The 23,158-nt window shown below is 43.7% G+C and overlaps 1 protein-coding gene across 2 annotated transcripts in view; it reads left to right on the top strand.

Moving 5' to 3' along the window:
- Positions 1 to 23,158, top strand: part of LOC138514228 (NLR family CARD domain-containing protein 3-like) — a 159,130-nt gene that overhangs the window by 101,422 nt on the left and 34,550 nt on the right. For both annotated transcript variants that reach the window (XM_069629577.1, XM_069629576.1), the window contains 3 exons: positions 15,550 to 15,636; positions 16,328 to 16,495; positions 21,691 to 21,858. In XM_069629577.1, coding sequence (XP_069485678.1) covers positions 15,550 to 15,636; positions 16,328 to 16,495; positions 21,691 to 21,858 — 423 coding nt within the window. The remainder of the gene's footprint in view (positions 1 to 15,549; positions 15,637 to 16,327; positions 16,496 to 21,690; positions 21,859 to 23,158) is intronic.

The raw sequence follows: 23,158 nt of genomic DNA, 5'->3' as shown, positions 1-23,158 counted from the left end.
CTTTGTAGGGTGTTACATTTGACTTCGTTTTAAATTAAGTTCCAGGATCCAGCTGGCAGCCATCAATCAAAAAATGTCCATAAGATACCCATTACTTACAAAGTAGTTTGGATAGAGCCAAACATCTTGAACCACTGAAGAGCATGAATAATCAGCATCTGCAGCACCCTTTTGGGAAGAGGTTTGCACATTTGGACTACAATACCCATTAGCCCTAGCCAGCATAGTGAATAGAGAAGAATCATGGCATTAATAGTCCAAAACCGCTGGAGAGAATCCTTTGGATCTCTGTATGTTTTGCATAGCAACTCCTATCAGCCCTAACCAGCATATTCAATTGTGAGGGATAATGGGAGCTGTAGTTCAAAATATCGGGAGAGCTGCAGGTTGCAGACCCCTACAATAGGAAACGACCAGGCTAACAAGGACAGTTCAGCAGCAAGACAAAGCCTTGTTGCCTGGCAAATATAGGTAATCAAGTCCTTGTTTGTGAACTGTGTGACCTGCAAATACTTCATGGTTGGATCAGGACTCAAATTATCAATTATACACATAATTGTCAAAATCCGTACCTCTGTGAGCATGCATCATTACAGTAACAGTTCATTCATGCATGTGAACAGTCTGACATAACCATATGAAATGACAGACTAAGTGCAGTCAATCAGCAGTTAGCCAAAATCTCTGGAGAGAGAAGGTGTGTTGTGGTAGTGCGGCGAAATACAGCTAATTGAGAAGAAGGCGGAGCAAACTACAAACTGCCCCTCACAGTGCAGAGCACTCGCCCAAAGTGCAAGACTAAGTGCAGTCACACTGCAGTCAGGTGCCAGGCAGGTCCTGACCCAGGCGGTGACCAACCCACTGATGGATACAGTATATGCCCTGCAGAGTAGAATGCATCCCCGGATTAAAACAATTGTGCAAGGACCGGGAAATACCATGTAGCAAGCCTGTAATGCCCATAACTCACAAAGTGAGCAGATTGAACTTTCACCGGTGCGCCCATCCACGAGTACACCCTCACCTGATAGCCAAAGCTCGCAACGGGATATGATGGCCCAACCTCCGAAGGAACAGCAGGTGAGTGAGGCAAGTGGAAGGGATAAAACTCCTGGGAATAAGATTACGGCTGGGTTTAAAGGTATACTGGAAAAACCTCCAACAGAGGGGGGAGAGATGACAGATGCCAAACTCTTAGAACGATTAATGGCTGTTCTCCCTCAACAAGTGCATCCACCCTTGGTATTGACTCCAACGTTGATGACTCTGTTTCATCTACCAGACCCGCTATTGAATGAATCAGTTTTAAATTTAATAGCAGCAGATGTGGTTTATACCCCAGCCTCCGCAACAGCGCCACACGCACAAGAAACTAGATCTTAAAATGTTGGGTTACCAACGCCTTCGACTAGTCGGAATGCTTCAGCTGCTATTGGGCAGCACAAGTTCAAGCAAGGCTTAGAGAGAATGCTCCAGAAGCTATTGGGTTAGCGTTGCCTGCTCCACCCTCACCAGCGGGATTGAGGTCTAGAGAGACATTGGATTCCTTTGACTCATTGAAAACATCAATTTCGTATTCTCTCTGCTCAGTAAGAACTTCTGCGGGCCATTAGCCTCTTCATTTGGAAAACCGCAGTGTGATGTCAGCCTTGACAGTGTCCCTCACCCCTTTTATTAAATTATATGAATCCATTAACAATAATATTAAGGACCATTCCACCTTATTAGCCATGCTACATTCAAAAATGATTTTTATATAAGACTTTATAAAGGCAATGAAAACAAGTCCTCAGATAATGGCATCTAATCACCTGATGAAGGAGCAAAAAGCTATTGAGCTAGAATTTCCCCCAACTGTTACCATACCGACTGCCTTGATAATCGATAACACAGAGACAAATGTATTAATCAGCCAAAATAAAGGGTTGGAATTTAATAAATAATGCCCAATTAGAGACATGGGGTGGCCCAGAAGCCGGTGAGAATGCAAGCATCATTGTTCCTTCCTTTCTTCTCCTTACCCCAGAAGCTAACTGTCTTCCAAGCTCTGGTTCTCTCTAGGTTGGACTATTGTAACAGCCTCTTTCTAAATCTACCTGCCTCTACTCTTTGAATCCAGAACAGGACTGTGAGACTTGTCCTTGGCCTCAAGCCCTGGGATCGTATCTCTCCAGCTCTGAAATCTCTCGATTGGCTCCCAGTGGATGCAAGGATTACATTTAAAACCCTCTGCATTGTCCACAACGCTTTCTGGTGCCTGGGTCCAAAATACCTTCAGCTATCCCCCCATCGCAAATACAAATGATAATAAAAATGAGCCACCACCGGCACATAATGCCACATTCCACTTCTCTAAAATGTCCATCCTAGAGGTAGAAAAAATTATCCTATCGCTAAAGCCCTCAAACTGTAAAGGGGATATCTGCCCTGCACAGCTAATAAAAGACGCTGCTAGAGAACTCTCCCCATTTATAACCAAACTGATAAATGCCTCTTTTGCTACAGGTACTATACCTGCCAACCTCAAGCAATCCTGGGTGCTACCACTCCTCAAGAAACAGACACTTGATCCCCTCATTCCTACAAACTACCGACCTATTACCACGGTCCCATTTTTACTAAAAATACTGGATAAAGCGGCCTACATTCAAATTCAGAAGCACTTAGAATTGCACAAACCCCTGGGCAACAGACAATCTGGCTTCCGTCCACTGCACGGAACTGAGACCGCCTTAATTGACCTTAAGTCCCAGATAGACGAGCTGAGAGACAAAGGAAGGACAGTACTCCTGCTCCTACTCGGCCTCTCCGCTGCATTCGACCTGGTCAACCACAAGGTCTTATGTCGGCACCTTGACTCTGCAGCTCACTTCTCCACGGACGCTATCAAGTGGATCGAGTCCTTCTTGAGTGAGAGGACCATGAGAGTCTTCTCCTCCTCAGCATCTGCCGAGCCTACACCCATCCTATGCGGCGTTCCGCAAGGATCCTGCGTCTCGCCCACCCTCTACAACATCTTCACTAAGCCACTGTTCGACGATCTGGACCAGCTGGGTGTCACCTACACTAACTATGCAGATGATACTCAGATTCTCCTACCACTTTCTGGGGATTACGGTACGGACACGGGCCTAGTGAACAAAGTTTACCTTATCATCCAAGCATGGATGGCCACACACGGCCTATGCTTGAGCGATGATAAGACTGAACTAATAATACTGGGTTCGCAGGCCAATATTAAAAAACTAGGTCAAGAATACTCATCTTTCAATATTGACGGCAACACCATTAAAGTCTCCAAGGAAGTAAAAACCTTGGGATTCTACTTGGACTCCACACTATCCTTTGACAAACAGGTCAAATCCCTTACCTCGTCTACGGCTTACACATGCAAACTTCTTAGAGCTGGTAAACCGTTCCTCTCTGACTATAGCTGTCTGATCCTGGCTAGAGCTCTTATACTCTCTAGAATCGACTATTGCAATGCCCTCTACATTGGGGCTAACAAATCCACCACTAATAAGCTCCAAACGCTACAGAATAATGCCTTAAGAGCAGCCCTTGGCATAAATAAGAAAACCCACATCTCTGCCTTGAGACATCAACACAAATGGCTCTCCACATCCAATAAAATACTTCTAAAAACACTCTCTCTGACACACAAAGCCTTGAACAACGCGGCCCCCAGTTACCTTATAGACAAACTTCAGAGAAGAACTTCTCTCAGACCCACTAGAACGGGGAACATTAACTGCCTAAATATCCCCAAATACAAACTTACTACCATCGGGGGCAACAGCTTCACTGTTAAGGCAGCCAGAAGCTGGAACTCACTGCCCCAGGAGTTGAGAGCTGACCAACCATATCCACTTTTCAGGAAAAACTTAATAAAGCATATCACTGCCACCAATCCTTAGCTCCCCATCACCCTCTCCCTGAGGACACTATCCTGCAATCAAGAAACAGTATATCTTGCTATACTCTTTCTTTATGTAAATACTGCAGCCCATGCATTTGTAACCATATACGTTTTATATCCTAGTGCTTGCACCCTTGCTCCAGCCCTATTGTTCATATTGTATATATCCTGTAATCATGCAATATTGCTTCAGTCCTATTGTTCATATTGTATATATCCCGTAATCATGCAAACTTGCCACAGTCCTATTGTTCATATTGTATATATCCTGTCTGTAACCTGTGTACACGTAATCATGTAAGCCTTGCATTTCCTTGTCATTGCGCCCTTTTACTTACGAGTCTGGTGCGCTTAACAAATGAATAAACAAACAAACAAACAAACAAACCTCCCCTCTCGAGCTCTTCGCTCCTCTAACTCTAACTCCCTCAGCGTCAGTCGTTTCTCAAAGAAATAAGCCGAGGGTAGATCTCTGTCTTTGGCTGGGTCCTCTCTCTGGAATAACCTCCATGCAACTCTAAAACTTGAGGAGAACCATCTCTGGTTCCGACGCACCTCAAGACCTTCCTCTTTGCATCTGCCTTTGCCCCCCCTCTCCCTGGCTGATCTGCTCTCTCTTGGCACTGTTAACCTGGCCACCCTCTGTCCCCTTAGCCCAGGTACCTGCTCACCCTGCCACCCTTCTGCACTCCCTCGGGCCACCCCTTGCACTGGGGACTGTACCTGTACCCATACAGACCCCCACACCCCCATTTTCTTCTTTTTATGCACTTATCAGACTTACCCAGTTCTGCTGCCGTAAACACAGCACTTGCCACTTGCTGGCTGCACTACCCCTGTTCATTGCTAATTATCTATTTTATTTGTATTTATTATTATTTATCTGTTCATCCTCCGCTACGCACTTTCCACTCTCCCCCTTCCATGCACCTTTCCCCTTTCCCTTCCCATGCACTTGCACGTTTTCAATGTCACTGGGCCTATTAAGATCGCTGTTTTGTTCTCCCCTGTTCCCCTCCCTTGCCTTGTCGCGCTCTGAAACACTTGTGTGCGAGCGCGATACAAATACAATATCATATCATATCATATCATATCATTGTTGAACCTTTGGAAGAGATGGGACTGCACCCCATCCATCACCCCCACCCAGAGTACTGCATCTTTTACCAAAGGAGAAGAAAGAAATTAGGGGGGAAGAAGGTGGTACAACCCAAGAAATCAAAACCTGACCTCAAACCAGAACCTGTGGCTCGAGGAAATTCCTGCGCAATTTGAAAATCCAGACTAATCTCACTGTTACCTTAGGGTTCGGCGTGCGGTATAAATAAACAAACAAACTGTGGAGCTCACTGCTGATAAGAGACCTATAAAAAGGACTATTATTTCGCACCAGGAGGGTCGAAAGGAGGTGGAAGCTACCAGCAATCGTGACCCAGAGAGGAAACAGACAATTGCGAATGAGATAATCCACCTATACTATCGAGGACAATGAAGACAAGATACAAGCCCCAATTCCATTAGAGAGGGTCAGAAATTACCAAGACCTTATCCCTTGGCTTCTAGTGACCAATCACGTATCCAGATACTTCCTATAGTCCCTACTTTTTTTGACAATAGAACAAAAAATATGCAGAGCTGATCTAGAATGTGGCAGAGCAAAGCCAGCCCTGGCAGGGGATTTTAGCACAGTAGAGTGTAAACCTATGATTGAGTGTACTTATAAGAAAATGGGGAATTGGGATAATTGCTTATTTTTGGAAGGGCTACCAATTGTTGAAGAGCAAATAGTCTTAAACCAATGCAATGTTTTAATTTGTTCTATCTCATCCCAAGGTTAATATCAATTGAATCTAGAGATATAAGTTTGGTTGAATTTTAAAATGAAATGCAATTAGATTGCATACTTCTCCATATTGAACAGAGTTTAGTGAGTCAAACCCTGCTAGAGGCAGCTCCTTTGCTGCTACCATTTATATTTGATATTTTCGAAGCGCATAGAGAAAAAATACGGGGTATGCAATTTAGCTATGGAGGAGATAAGGTCAAATAAGGGGCCAAACCAACATGAGAAGGATTGTGTGAACTCAAATTATGAAGTTAGGGGTACTGAGGCAGAGGGCTCGTGGAATGCTTGTCCGGTATGTGTATATATCGCCCTCTGCAGGTGACATGTAGCAGACTGAATATAAAACCTAGAACGGTACTGATGGACGCTTTAGAGACACTAAGCATTAATCAAGAAATGAGCTGGTCCTGGTTAGTGGAGGCTCTGGTGGTTAAAAATTATTAGCTAAGCTCCAATGAAACTTCTAACGATACTATTGTCAGATCCTGAAACACCCGTGACTCTCCCCATTTTTGCCAACAAGGAGATTTTCATTTTGACAATTATGATATCTTACTTTTACAGGAACCGCGGATGTGCATTTCCCCCGATGTTAGACGGTGTCTCTATCCTATTGAACCCCACTGTGCAGGGGTCTAGAGGTAGACCAGTTTTGGGGATATTGATAACTATAAGAAAAATGGCTTAGCAATAGAGTTAGTTGGATTTGAAATTCACAGTCTTTATATACAAGCAGTAAAGATAGTCTGGGATCGCGATTGCTATCCTGATACGGCCACATTTGTATTAATTCATTGGTATTGGAAGCAGTGCCCGATGAAGAGTTTAGCTGAACTGAACTGATAGATGGCTGTCTCTCAGACCAGGTCTGTAAAGCGGATCTAATCTGCGATGATTTAAACATAGTTTGTTGAAACGTTGCATGAAATATTACAGACTGTTTAAAAGGGGCTTGGCTGGTATTGATGAGCTCACAAGACTTACACTTACTGAATGGTCAGATTAATGGAGATATACTGGAGAATACCACCTGGGCAAGGGGCTTCCAGTTGGCTATTTTATATTATATGTTTGCTTCAGGGAACATCTTCTCTTACACTTCCTCTTTTGAGGTGGTTCCCTCCGAGTGGAGTGGCCACTCAATCTTAAAGATATGCTGGACAATAAAGAAATCTGGAGAAACCACCATATTTGCTCCTACAGTGGAAGTGTTGCAGGAAAGAAACCCCTGTTGTGTAAACCAGAGGTGGTAGAAGCATTCATAAACCATTTCAGGGAATCTCGACAAAGTGGGGTAGAGGAGGAACTGTGTTTTACACTAGATTATGTAAAAACCTTACAAAATGTCTATGAAACAGGACAGAGTTGCTTTAGGCCCTAACATAAACATAAGCACGCATTTGATGCATAAATGAAGTTTCCCGGGGCCAGCATATCATTTCTTTGGCACTACTGAAGAACACCCTCTCCAATTTAATGGTAAGCATACATGGTTTCTAGGTAAGATGAAGCACATCACACCAGCATTGACCTCCTGCCAGTGTAGGCTCCTATCGCACAACCACATCCCTTCCCTGGAAAAGACTGTGATTTCAACAGTCCACTCAAAACCCCACAAAGTTGGTCTCCTTCAGTGCACATCTGATAAGAATGTCCTTCTGAAAATTGCAAAACATTGTAGTGCAGAAATGAATGGCAGAGAGCCCTCTTCTCTGACTGGTGTGTCTACCCCCTCTATTGTACAATAGATGGAGTCCACCAAACTGATGAAGGAAGCTCTCCTCTGTCTTCTCGACACCCTCAGCCTCACACATCACATGAAAAACCCAACACACGAGAAAGGTAACGTCCTCTGCCTAATCATCACTGCACTGTCTTCCCTCCACTACAGCTCTTCTCTCCCCCTTGACTGGTCTGACCCCCTAGCCATGCCTTTCAACATCCTGCCCATCACCCCAGTCAAGCACTCCCAGTAGAAACCCAGCAGACAAGCCTTCAGGTCCTTCAAGAAATTCCTGGTGGAAGACCTCAGGGACAACCTCGCCAACCTCCACCTCACATGGACCCAACACCCCCAACCGACTGTGACTCTCTACTAGAAGCACTCAACACCCCCCTTTCAGCCTCCATTGGCAGACACGCCTCTGAAATAACGCACCTGCAATCCTAAAAGATCAGCCCCCTGGCACATGTAAGAACTCAACCTCAGCAAAAGAGTCAGCAGGAAACAAAAGAAAACCTGGTGCCCTCCAAGACCACATCCCACCTGGCGCTCCTCAAGGAACTCCGAGCACACAGCTGACAACTCATCAACACAGCCAAGGTCTCCTACTAACAGAACACCATAACAGAAGCCAACAATGAAAGCAGTTAAGCACTGCATCGACCCGCTACCCAACCCTGCCATACCACACGCCATCGAAAAATCCACTGGCATCAACACCTTCTTCATCGACAAAATCAGCAAGATTCGCCAGCACATAGACACCAGCTCTGCATTCACAGACCCACCTCACGTCGCTCCTGGTGAAATCTCTACCCCATGGACAACATTCAAGACACTCTCGACAGAGGACCTGGTAGAAACTCTGGCTGCTCACAGAGCCACATCATATAGAGATGGCATCCTCCCAGCACCCATCCTCAAGACCCCCCACAAAAGCTCTCCTTCCATACGTGGCGATCATCAACAGCTCCCTAACCCAAGGCACCTCCCATCAACCCTAAAAACAGGACAAATCCTCCCTCTACCAAAGAAACCCACTCTGGATCGCGGCAACCTAGGCAACTATCACCCCATCACTCATCTTCCTTTCCAATGTAAGATCATCGAGAAAGCAGTAGCCGCACAAATGCAGCAACATATCTACACCAACAATCTTCTCCAAGCCTACCAATCTGGGTCAAGACCCAGATTCATCACATAGACAGTAACCATATAGGTTGGCAACGACGCCCTCAACATCCTTGATGATGGCCACCCCGCCTCTTGGTTCTACTTGACCTCTCAGCTGTTTTCGACACATTAAACCACCAGGCACTTACAGACACTCTACGTCGGTGCATGGGGATCAGCAACCTTGCCCTATTCTGTTTCAAGTCCTATCTCGCCAACCACCAGCCGTTTGTTCAGATGGACTCTTCTAGATCGCCAATCCTACCCTCACCTGTGGAGTCCCGCAAGGTTCCATCATCTCCCCGGTGATCTTCAATCTATACATGGAGTCGCTGGGAGCCTTCCTAGCCACACACAACATCCACATCCACCAATAAGCTGAAGACACACAGCTATACCTCAAGATCAACTCCATCAAGGACATCCATAGGCTCAAAACCTGCCTCTCGCTGATCCACTGTTGGATGTCCAGTGCATACTTCAAGCTCAACCCAGCAAAGGCCAAATTCCTACTCCTCACTAACAACACCAAACACCCAGAAATACAGACCTAGCTTTCAACCATGAACTCTAAGGGCTTCACACCTGAGCTCATCTCCTGTGCCAAGTCCCTCAGGTTCCACATCGACAAACACCTCTCCTTCAAGAAACACATAGCTAAGTAAACTCAGACAGCTTTGTATAATGGCTCACCCTTCTTGCGAACAGTCAATCCCTTCCTCTCTCCATACAGTTTTAGATCCACTGTTCAAGCACTGGTCCTATACCACCTGGATAGGGGCATTGCACACCTCAGAGGCCTCCCATCGTCCTTCCCTGTGCCCCTGAGAAGTGTGCTACACACAGCTGCATGCCTCATCAAGGGTCTACCCAGATACAACCACATCATCCCAGCGTTCATCGACCTTTACTGGCTCCCAAAGCATGCATGAATCACCTTCAAGTCTTGCTGCATGATCTATAAGGCAGTCGCCCTCAAGTCACCCAGCTATCTTGCAGAGAAACTCAGCCGCTCTGGCGGACAGCGCACCACCAGAAGCAGGACACATGCAGACCTGAAATCCACCACTGCAAAAAGGAAAGGCCAGAAAACAAACCTTCTCTGCCTACGCCCCAGGACTGTGGAACCTCCTCGCCCCCATGTTCATACAATTCAGAAAAGAACTCAAGACCCACCTCTTCAAGGAATCTCTCTGCCTTAAGAACTCGGCCATCATATCAGCCTTCACTCCACCTGACTCACTAGAAGCTGCCCATCCCTCTCCTCCCTGCCATGCAGTACAGCTGTACCCCTCCTCTGTGCCCCTCTGTATCCCACCCCCCAATGTATATCTGTTCTTTTGTTATCTCTGAAAAGCGCTCTGTTATGGATCTGTATTGTTGTATACCTCTGTAAAGTACTCCGTTATGGATCTGTATTGTTGTATACCTCTGTAAAGTACTCCGTTATGGATCTGTATTGTTGTATACCTCTGTAAAGTACTCCGCTATGGATCTGTATTGTTGTATACCTCCGTAAAGTGCTCTGTGCTCAATAAATGCCATAATAATAATACCAATAATAAAACTTCCTACTCAGATGGTTTGCTCTATAGAAAACACTTGCTTATGTACTAGATGGATGCAAAAAAGAGAAGTGATCAAGGCCTTCCACTAGTGTAACCACACGGTCAGGCCATTGGAATGGAAGGCGCATTGACACAAGAATGAGAGCTACAATTTAAAAAATGAATATATTAATAAACAACACCCATTGTGCCCTTCTCTATAGCTACAACGTACCCATGCTCCCAGCTACATCTTTTTCCATAAGTGTAGTTTCTAACTCCTCCCTAACCCCAATAAACAATATAGGCTACCACAAAGTCAAATTGGGTCTATTTACAAGTTTGGTGGTAAATCAGCAGTAAATCCGCCGAATTTCCACCAAACTCACTTACCGTTACCACCACTTGTTCCCATGGTTTTATCATAATAATTTGGCATTTATATAGCGCTACGAACCCTCAAGTATCTGAGCGCTGCTTGAGTTTAGCCTTGCAAGGATTCGAACCTGCATTAGCAAGTTCTGCATGGATATCAAAGCGAGCGCTCTACTCACTGTGCCACTTGACCAGCTGGGATTCAAGTGGAGGTCTGGCGCTGTAATTCCCCATTTTTGGAGTCCACAGTTCTCCAGGAGGACTTAACTACCATAAGCAATAATTCTCCGGTGGCAATTCTGCCTAAATTTGGCCTTAAAGTGGCAGATTTACCTCCAGCGTGATATTGGATGAAAAATCCTTCACTTTAAGGTCAAACCTGTAGTTCGGTGGTGCGGCAAAAGATTAATGTAATTCTGTTATAACCTAAAAATATTACAGTAACAGAATTACCTCCCATTTATTCCCACACCACCAAACTTGTAATGAGGCCAATTGTAACTCCTCTCTCACCCTAGCACACTTGCATTCACTACCCAAAGGGCACATTCTACCCACTTTAGGACCCCAACATATTGACCTCCGCTTCCATAAGAGCTCACTGAATCACTCTGTCAACTCCAACACATCCCCATTCTCTGCCCTAAGGGTACCTCCAACCCAACCAACAAGACAAAGGGCCTCATTCCGAGTTAGGCAGTAAATCTGTCAGAATACGGCAAAACTCAGTTACTGTTACTGCCACTTGGTCTCGTGGGTATGCCACAGGATTACAAGTGGTGGTACAGCAGTGTTAGAACCCGTGGTGATTTTTGGCCGAGTTACCAAAAGGTCATTCTGCCAATTTCTGGAGGAAAAATTGAGGATTTACCCCCATCCTCACGCTGGAGGCAAATCGTCCACTTTTCCTCCAACAATATGTGGAATTACCTCTCAATAATACCTCCAGTGGTAACTCAATCAAAACCTGTAGTTTGGGAAAAATTGAGGTAATTCCATTACTTCCAAGAAAAGTGGCGGTAATGGAATACCACCACTTTTTTCCCACATCAATAAACTCGGATTGAGGCCCATAGTGCAATTTGCATACACCACTTCATACATGCCTACTTACTAACTCCTTTCCAAAGCTTTTCTACCCTAATTGGGTGAGCTGGGAAGGCCAGCTGCACTTATTAACTGGCACCTCACACAGGTGCAGTATGATTTGGAGGTCAGAAAAACCAGCACAGACAATGGTGTAGAATAGACAGAATCAGTGGCAGTTGGTAACATTTTTAACTGGAGGGGGGTAAATATATCCCCATTTTTTAAATAATACGTTAAAAATGGTGCATTTAGAGCAAACCTTTTAGAAACATTTGGTATAAACTCAGTTTGCAATTGGTTTTGTAGGGTAACTCGTGAAAAAATCCAATAGAAGCAAGTCAACAACCGTGCACAGGAGCATTTCTCCAACACATTTTCATGATACCTTTTCACACAATATGTGCCAGTATAAAACATTTTCACAATGGCTGTGCCCATACATTTCCATTCTGACCGCACCATTATACCCTAGTATTCCCATATAAGAACATATTGATGTTTGCTTTGCGCATAAGGCCAGTAATGATACTATCAGAAAACATGTTCATGTTTGTTCTGCCAATATATGGCAGTATTCCCATGTAAGAACATACTCCAGTTGGCTTTAACATTAAAAAAATATGTATGAAAGTATGAAACAAAGTATGAAAACAGGTCCAAACTTGTACTAAAATGCCAGTTGAGCGACATAATAACACTTAACATGCTTTCTTTATCAAAGATGGCGAACACAAAATGGCATACCCCAATTAGTAATGGGTAGACTCGTTGCATAAAAGTGACGGTCTTGTTTCATAATAACACATATCATGCTTGCTTTACCAAAGATGCCCAATTCAAATGTCATACTACAATAAGAAATGACTAGACCGGCTGCATTGAAATGCCATTCTAGCTACATAATAACACGTATGCTTGTTTTACCGAAGATGTCTAATACGAAATGTCATGCAACAGTAAGAATAATACCATTGATCCTGCTTGCTTTATCAAAGATGCCCAATACAAAATGTTATGCCGCAGAAAGAATAATATCACTGATCATGCTTGCATTAACAAAGCTGCCCAATATAAAATGTCATACCACAATAAGAAATGGCTAGACTGGCTGCATTAAAATGCAGGTCTAGAAACATGATAACACTTATCATGCTTGCTTTATTAACCATGTCCAGTTCAAAAATGCCATGCCTGCTGCATGGTGCGCCAGCGCCTTGCACTCAGACATAATCACATTAATGGTGAATTGCACCCCAGAAACCTTGCATACACACATAATCACGTTGATTGTGTATGTGTGTTTGGTGCTGTGGGGCACAGGGGACAGGCACAACATTTTTTCACTGGACATCTATGATAGATAGGCATGGCCTTTTTTTACATCTGCTGGAATTTCTAGCGCCTCACATCCAATGTCAAACCTGATCCCTAACCCCCCCGCCCCAGCGCCTCGCATGTACACACAATTGATTATTTGTGCATGTGAGGGCAATAAGGGAAGGAATGCAATTTATGGATCTATGTGATCACTGCGACGGCCGAAGATGCTGACTTTTTTTTAACCCGTTACACCACATATATATGCGGGGGAGACTCCCCGCAGCCTCCCCATATTAATATTATACTCTAAACCCCCCACATATATATATGGTGTAAGGGAGGGGTTAAAAAGGAAAAAAGAAGTCGGCATTTTCGGCCGTCGCAGTTCCCAGGTCGACATTTTTGTACGATTCCCAATGTATTATTGGGCATCTGATTGATGCCCAGTAAGAAATACCATGACTGGGCCCCCCAGAACCTTACACGCACACAATTAATGTGTTCCTGTGAGGTGCTCAGGACCTCAGGGGGCAGGCATGGCAGTTTTTCGTTGGCATCTACGCCCAATAAAATATGTCATGGTTGTAACCCTTGGACCACAGCTCCTGACACACAGTTGCCCCCTGTTCCCCTCAGTGCCTTGTAATCACACAAAATCCCATTCATCATTAATATGATCATGTCTGAGTGCAAGGCGCTGGTGCACCATGGAGCAGACATGACATTTTTTACTGGGCATCGTTCATAAAGCAAGCATGATAATAGTTATTATGTAGCTAGACTTGCATTTTAATGCAGCCAGTCTAGCCCTTTCATATTGTAATATGATATTTTATATTGGGCAGCTTTGATAATGTGAGAATGATCAGTGGTATTATTCTTTCTGTGGCATGACATTTTGTATTGGTATCGTTGATAAAGCAGGCATGATTAGTGTTAATATGTAGCTACACTGCATTTCAATGCAGCCAGTCTAACTATTTCTTATTGTGGTATGACATTTTGTATTGTGCATCTTTGGTAAAGCAAGCATGATAAGTTATTACGAAGCAAGACTGATACTTTGTATGCAACCAGTCTAGCCATTTCTTACTGAGGCATGACATTTTGTATTGGGCATCTTCGATAAAGCAAGCAGTATCAGTGGTATTATTCTTAGTGTCGCATGACATTTTGTTTTAGGCATCTTTGGTAAAACAAGCAAAGGTGTTATTATGCAGCTAGACTGGCATTTCAATGCAGCCAGTCTAGTCATTTCTTATTATGGTACGACATTTTGAATTGGGCATCTTTGGTAAAGCAAGCATGATAAGAGTTATTATGAAGCCAGACCGCCACTTTTAAGCAACCAGTCTAGACATTTCTTATTGCGGTATGACATTTTGTATTGGGCATCTTTGATAAAGCAAGCATGATATGTGTTATTATGTAGCTCGACTGGCATTTGGTACAACCAGTTTAGACATGTTTTCATACTTTGCCATTTTAATGGTAAAGCCAACTAGAGTATGTTCTTACATGGGGACACTGCCATATATTGGCAGAACAAACATGGACATGTTTTCTTATAGTATCCTTACTGGTATTATGCGCAAGAGGAAACATGAGTATGTTTGCATATATGTGAAATGTGAAATGTATGGGCACAGCCAGTGTGAAAATGTTTTAGACTGGCATATATTGTGGGGAAGGCATCATGAAAATGTGTTAGAGAAATGCTCCTATGCACTGTTGGTGACTTGCATCTATTGGATTTTTTCATGAGTTACCCTACAAAACCAATTGCAAACTATTTAGCTTTTTACCACATTTTTCTAAAAAGTGTGCTCTAAAATGCAGCATTTTAACTCATTATTTAAATAATATTCTTTGGTGAAAACCCACCTCCCCCCGGAAGCCCCTTTTATTGGTGCGGGCTCCGTTACTACGCTTGGTCGCTGTGGCATAATAATAATAATAATAATGATAATAATAATAATAATAATAATAATAATAATAATAATAATAATGTGGGCATATCTGGGACATATATGTAGGCCCCTACAGTTAAAAAAAATGGGCCAGCCGCCACTGACCGCTATTGTAAATGGAGGTACTAACCCTTTTAGAACCTGGATGTTTTTTATCATGTGGGTAAAAAACACGATTGTGGGGTTCAGTACAATAGACAATATTGTCAAATGCCACCTGTTTTACTGTTATTGCTCAACTTGTTATAATGACCGTGGTATAACTGCATTCTCCACCTTGGTTCCCCCCCCCAGGCCCCCCCCAGACCCCCCGCTCAACCGGTCGTACGGTTTGTTGGATGTTGATGCAGTAAAAGTGTGTTACCACATTCCAGAAAACGCTTCTCTTGGCCTGAGTGCAGGTTGTGAGCGTTGCAGCAGAGGTTTTTTTGTTATTGTTAGACAAAGAACTCGTAGAAAAGCAAAATGCTAAAACATATAGTTGAAAAAACAGACGTAACATTTTGGTGACAAAGAAGTCGCTTCACAAATATTTTCATCTCTTACAATACTCGCTAACACGACATTTCCTCTGCAATCACATGCAGGTTAAGTTCCAACAAACTGACTGAGAAATCAGTGGAAGACTTGGCAGACATTCTGAGGGCTAAAACCTGTGCCATTGAAAACCTGTCGTGAGTATCATTTTTAGTGCTGGTGGATGGTTCTGTTTTCTCTTGAGCAAATGTGTGTGTCATTTTTAGAATAATGGTTTTATTGTGTTTAATATATTCTCAAACTAATGGATGTGATTAAGTGGATATATTCAGCGGGGACGACGTCAGGGCCTTTCAACCTTTTGAAATGAAAGGGGCCTCGAGCCTCAGGGGGCCCCCAGCGTCTCCTGAATGAAATGTTACTGATAACGACAATGAAACAGCTTTGAATTTCTGTGGCTTCCTCAAAGAATTTTGAAAATGTCATACTTTACCTGACCAATAGGTGTCGGTGCTGCACCAACATGTGTTCCTTTTGCATGAGCCTCTTGGAACAGCAGCACGGTAGACTCGGTAGACTCCCAACAGGGATTTTAAACGTACCTACTATGCATGGTATTGTATTACTGAGTCTAGCGCTTCCTGCTTCCTCATTGCAACCAACACAAGTGCAATTCTTTGGCAACTTTATTCTCTGAGTCCTTCCATATTCTTTCATTTTAAGTAGAGCACTTTTCCGATGTAGTCGGCATGCATTCTCTCTGTGGCAGGGCTCTGCAACCTGCGTCTCTCCTGAAGGCATCAGGCCTCTGCTCTATTGGAATATGCATGACTTAACCTTCCAGCAATATATCCAGTTTCTCACGAATACCATGTCTTTCTCCTGCAGCCTGGACAATAATAAGTTGGGGCCAATTGGGGCCCAGAAGCTCTGGAAAGCCATCGAAGAAAACAAAAGCTTGAAAGTGTTATCTCTGAATAGGACTGGCATCTCGGCCGAGGGCACAGAAGGCATGGCCAGGGGCCTGGAGAAAAATACAACCCTGGAGGAACTGCTGTAAGTGAACCTCTGTAGTTTCAGTAGAAACTATAACAGCACATGATACACAAGGCCATTCAGTGCAGTGCTCAATGCCACCCAGCATACAATCCCACAGAATCAGCACGCGCTGCCCTAAAGGCTACGTCTAGTGTGCCTCATATTATTGCCAGTCTGTGCCATCACCGTGCATTAATATTGCACTGACCATAGTTGCATATGCTGCCGATGGAAGCACCTATTATTGTCAAACAATGCACAAAGTGTTGTTCATCATTACATCAGTGTGGCATGCCACCCTGCTTCCCACAAACCCCATTGCCATGCCCCCTCCCACCTACAATACCCCATACCTATGTCCCGCTTTCCCTACATTCCAGCCTCGCCACTGTGTAAAGGCTGAAAGAAACATGGTGTAAAAAATGCAAAATGCATTTTATTTATTATGTGTATATAGTATAGATGACACCTTACACAAAAATACAAAAACAAATTCAAAAATTTCATTTAAAACAGCAGCTTACAAATTCTCAACATATTCAATCAATAAATCCAGATATCTTATAAAACATCCTTTAAAATATCATCACGCTGCTCGACAACTTTTTGCAATCCATCAAAAATGTTCATTAAAAATGTCACCAGAGCCAATAAAAGAGACACTTGCAATCCCATCATTAGTCGATTGCATAAACTAATTGCAATAACTGCTGATGTACAGTGTAAGAATGGTCCTAGAAATGTTGTCCTGTAGGCGGCGTCTCTGTAATTCCATCACCACGTGATCAAGTGACTCAGTCCATACGCTCTTACAAAGTCTCAGTTCTTTGTGGGTTTTTGATCTAGAGTCAATGTCCAGAGAAGGTAGACAATTTAATCCAAACCTTCAGTACCAATGACAGATCTGTTGCAATGGACATTTCCTCAAATCCAATCTAAGCGGAGGCATCAGAGCATACAGGAGTCCTTCACTTCCATACAATTTCGGCCTTTGCAGGTCCTCTGTATCTGAGATTTTGTCCCACTTTTTAATTTCATTTTTCACAACCCACTGAGACTCAGACCCTGCAAGACCAGCTAATTTCATGAAACCATTGCAACGTTTCTTAAAATTGTGGAGAAATACGTTGGAGTCTGTTTTCAACATGGTACCTAAGTATGAACCTAAACTCAGGCCCTCTGCATTAACACACTTAAGATACAAAGAAATACATTTGTGTGTGTATTGTGGCCACCAGGAATGTAGATCCAACTCCAGTTTGATAATACTGATGGGTACCGCTTTCAGTAAACAGAGACCAATTCTATACCATAGAGAACCATAGCTGACACCTTCATACAGCAGAATTCTATTAAAGGAACAAGACAATATGCACGTAATCTGTACTTAAACAATTTCATCATTGAGGTACATGATCTTCATTTTCCCTCTATTCTCATTTTCTGGGCTTGATCACGAGTTGGGCGGTAGCCCCTAAATGTGGCGGTGACGGTGTTACTGCTGCATTTAAGGGTCCGCCCAATCTAGAGTCTGGTGTGTTTACCCCAAGCTCAGAGCTGGCGGTAAACACACTGGACAAATGCCCATTTCCGGCGCAATTATCGCCTGCTGTATTACCCTATGGGGAATGGGGACTAACAGTTAGCATCCAACCCGTGATCCGGCGGTAATACCGCCAGACGGGTGGGCGCTAATGCTAATCAAGTTGGGCGGTTTTCCCAGCAGGGATACCGCCCAACTCCTGGTCAGGTCCTCTGTCTGTTATTTACATTTTTTGTAGTGTACAGGTAGCTTAGATAACACAATGAGTCAACCTCTAACATGCTAACATACTTTTTCCTCTTACGCTTGTTGGTAATTATCATGATCTGGATTTATAATCAGTTTATTCTGATTAAGATAGGAGGCCACCCCATCGAATAAGCGCTTAAGACCTGCTGGTGTAAAATCCGGGAAAATCAGATCCTCTGCGTATGCGAAGCAATTAACCCTTAATGTGCCACATTTAGGAAGATATCTGCCCCATTTAGGGGCTTTTTCTCTGAGATCGGCTATGTACAGATTAAAATGTGTTGGGGCAATCACATAACCCTGTGGTGGCCCCTTACCCATTGCTATTGTGCTGGACAAGTCACCCTCCACATTCAACCTCACTCTAGCGTTGCTATTTGAGTAGAATTGTTGCAGCATACGTAAGAGACCCAATTCTATCCCCTACCTAGGCGCTTTTCCCCACAAAATAGATCGATCAACATTGTCAAAGGCAAAGGAGTGGTCCAATGCCACAGCGTAGAGGTTTCTCCCTGTATCCCTACCAGCCTGCCCCATACAGGAGGATAAAATACACCCACTTGATGCTTCTTCCTCTGCCCTTACTATATCCTGTCTGAAGCAGGCTGAACCTCTGTGCAGTTCTGCCCACTTGATAAGATCATTTACTACCATATTGGCAATCATTTTCAAGGAGGTGTCCATCAATGAGAGAGGTCTGTAACTCGCGGAATCCCTCTGGCCTTTTTTGTAAATTGGAACAATTATTGCCAGGTTCCAAGACACGGGACAAATACCTGTTCTGACAACCTAAATACATTCTCAGACCATACTTCTGGATTGTCCTTTAGCAAACAATGTGTCATCCCGTCAGTGCCACATGCTCTTGAATTGTTCAACTTTACGATGCTGGCCAAGATTGAATCTTTATCAAATGAATATGACCATTCAACCATACAGTTGCAGTCATTAATTAGGCCCCTAACAGGTACACCATCTTGACTTCCCAAAATGGCGGCAAAGTGATCAATCCAGTCCCTTCTGCCATGCAAGAGAACTGCATGTTATTTTGACCCTCATGTTCCTGTTCAATTTTCACCAAATGGACCTGACGTCAGCCGCGCCACAGTTTACTATGTCCACCAAAAACTCTTGGTTCTCACTTATATATTTCAGAACTCTATGATTTGTCAACCAATGTTTCCAAGTCAACATTTTAAGCTACCCCTATTATTCATTGTCCCCACAGCATGGGGAACCCTCCCCTTTCTAATCACCCACCATTCGCACCTGTTAAGGGGCATGCTAACGATGAAACCCACCCCTCCCGCCTACCCATTAGCTGCACGTGCAGCTGAGCCTACAGTATGTTCAGGTTAAGTTGCTTGAGTGCAAAAGAACAATTTGTATTACTGTGTGAGCAGGGCGATGACGGAGCTTCAGAATGGGCTTTGCCCCAAGCAGGCCAATGAAAAGATGACAACAGTTCAGTACATCTGCAATAGCTCACCCTGATGTCAATTTGGAGCGGATCCAGCTGGTCCGGGGTTCGAATCCCCAGTAGTGCAACGTCTGCTGTTCAAGGCAACGCCATACATCCGGCAGAGTGACCCCTGATGCCGTGCACGTTTCAACTTTTTCCAACCCTTTTATTTTAAAACGAAACCATTCCGAGATGGTGTCTTTTTGAAATGAGAGGGCAGGAGCAGTGAAACATTATGAATAAAAGCAGAGGAACACCTCCCCGACGCACTTCCGCCGCTGCTTCTACTATTTCCAATCGTTGTAAAGAGGCCAATCCCGCCCTTCAGAGAATGCCTCTCACCACAGCCAGAGTTCAGCCGCACAAACAAGGGATCGCAGATCTTCATTCCGTCAAGCCTCTACACGCCCCTTAGCCTACTCCGACCCCACCTGCATACCCCCAAAAATTATAATTACCTGCGAAAGTTGCAGGGCAATATGGTGTTGCCTCAAAATAAATGTAAAACCGATGTTTGTAATGCAATTTAGATATTTAACAGGTCGAGGGTCACATATACGTAAGGAGACTGTAGAGCTGATGGAGTCAGGCATGTTTTGGAAATATCTGGAATTACTGAGATTATGAACATTTAGAATTTGGAATCCACTAGAATCCAGACAAAACACATCCTTGCCCTGTTATGTATGGTGCTGTGTCTTGACAACAACAGAACAAACATGTTTGCAATTAAATCACACACAATGTTTAGCTCCGAAAATAACGATTTATCTTTTGTAAGCTTTTTTCACCGACTTCAATGTCGCCATACAGTCACTGCCAATGTTATCTCCATTTTCTTTCATTTATTTTTTTTCAATTGGGTACAACATTGTTGTTTTTCGTCGGTTATGGACTGCCACCTAGTGGCATTTAATAGAATAACCAAACATACGTGCTCTACCTTCGAGATGGTCAGTTGCCCACGCTGTACATTAATTCTGCTGATGTTCACTATATTTTGAATACATATTTACTGGACACCACCACCACCACCCCTGAGCCCACCTTCTCGACCACTTCCCTCCCCCTATACCCTCATCCAAACCCTTAACAATGCATGAAATTCCCGAATGAATATTAAACTCCACGTTTTTCAAAAAAGATTTATTGAAATCGAAATATTTCAATCTCTGTTATTTAAATCGGCGTTTCATACACCGAAATAATTACTTAATTCTGTTATTTATAAAAGCTCTTCTTCTGCTATTTTCTACACCCAGTGGTCTGCTGCATTTGTCGCTCCAGTTGCTGTGTACTAAACTCCCTTCATGCCTGCTGGTGAGCACCGTCTATGGTGGGGGGTAATGGGAGTCATAGTCCAGAACATTGCAGACCCCTGCTCTAGCCTATGAACGTAATTACTTAATTAATTTATCCACTCAATGATTTTTTATATCCCCAAAACTTTGCTCTTCTGAAGACGCTTTTCATTTTAACTGCCATTTGTTTTTACAGGTGTATTTTAGGATATGCTGCTTTCAATGAATGTTTATATCCTTGAGAAATGCAATGTTCTTGTTTTTTCCTTGTGCATGAAAGGTATGTCGATCGAACATGTGTGTGTATTACCTTCTCATTAATAAGTCATATATAATATTTACTTTTTAAAACTCAATTAAGCTGTATTAAATAATTCACTGGATGAACGTGGTCTAATCGGGCCATCATACTTGAGATATTAACCATTTCTCACGGATAGTGCATGTCCCTGCTAATCTAAGTAAACAAATTAAGGCTAGCCAGTTTCTGAGCAGACATTCCTATTTACAATCAAAGTTCATGTCACAGCCAGTGTCTTCAGATCATGACCTAACATGTCATAGGTTCCATGTTTTATGTATTGAGCCTTGGGAAACTTCTCTCTTTTTGGTAATTGCCTGCCCACAATTTATGTGCTGAATGCACACCCCTTTTCAGAATTGGAGGCAACAAACTGGGACCTGCAGGAGCTCAGACTATGTGGCAATCTCTGGAGAAGAACAAAGGCCTGAAGGTCCTCTACCTGAACGACAATGAAATAACAGCCAAAGGCACAGAAGGCATGGCAGAGCACCTGCAAAAGAACAGCTCGCTGGAAGAACTCTTGTAAGTAATGCATGAGTAATGGGGTAGCTAAGCAGGGGTTTAAGTTGGTGGGGTCCCACCAGCCTTGCAGCTGGCAAAGATGCATAAGGTTGTTGCTTGTTTATGCTTACGCTAGTAATCAAGTTTACTCCCCTAAACTTTGATTCTCAGAAGACACCACTAAGATGGCTTTCCGCTCCTAGCCCATAAATGTCAGAATCATGGTCTCCAAATCTCCAACAGTAAACTTCTCCCAGGGTATGGAGGTCTTCCCCCTCTCTTAGGGTTGTTGTACCAGTATCTTCAAGCTGTTTCTGGTGAGCAGATCCCCAGGGCTTTCCTCAGTCAGGCAGCAATCTTCCTTCCAGGCAAGGGCCGTAGTATGTGTGTCTACATCCTCCAGGTCCAAGACACCAAATGAGTGCCTACTGTCTCCTTTGTACTCATGCCGCTGTGGGCTTTCCTGTAAGCTAACTTCTGATTGTCTTTTTCCACAGTCTCCTATGTTTCTTGGTTCTGATTGCTCTGATAGTAACTGGTTTTCAATGGTATCTCTTAATTTAATTAATAATTGTCTCCTCTGGTATTGGTTAATTGGGCAAGGGCTACTTGAGCCTACAGGTGTTTTCTTATTGCCTCTGGGTTAGGCATCAAAAAGGCTGTCAACTGCCATCTTGGTTTTCTTTGGATGTTGTTTGCCAGATCCACGTGGCTCTGTGCTTGAGCAAAGTGCACACGTGAATGGATTAGGTTATCAGCACTGCTCGCGAGATACACGAGCCACTGGTGCTTGTGTGCTTCATGTGAGTCTCTCACCCAGTTTCATGTTCCTATACTGGTTCGGTTGCTGGTTCGGTCAAACAGCACCAGATCCATTACCTACAATGCTGCAGGTTCCCATGGTAGCTGGGACTTGTAATTCCCCTGATGCCTCTTTTCCCTCAAATTGTTTTGGAACATTAGGTGGCTACTGTGCCTCGAGGGAAGGCCAGAGCCCAGGTATCCCACTCCTTCCAGCTTACCTCTCATCTGCTTTCTATCTAACATGTTTCCCTCACCTCTAACCTGTCTCTGTCCCTCACTTTCTCTGCCTCACTTTAGCACTTCACCCATCATGGTCGCATCCCTAACACAGCTGGCCGTACCACCGACTTGCACTTAAACATCTCCAATGTTGATGTCCTTTGTGACTGTTCCATTTACTCCCATTCACAAGCTGTTTAGAATGTCACTCAAACTCACCCCATTGTAAGAAGCTCACTGCTTCCTGTCAAATATCATTACCTATCTATTGTATTTTCCTTTGTGATCAAAAGAGCAT

Source organism: Ambystoma mexicanum, chromosome 12 (genome assembly GCF_040938575.1).
Source record: "Ambystoma mexicanum isolate Mex_15411 chromosome 12, UKY_AmexF1_1, whole genome shotgun sequence".
NCBI classification, from domain to species: domain Eukaryota; kingdom Metazoa; phylum Chordata; class Amphibia; order Caudata; family Ambystomatidae; genus Ambystoma; species Ambystoma mexicanum.
Note: the sequence above shows the minus strand (reverse complement) of the source record. Positions and strands in the feature narration are given on the sequence as shown.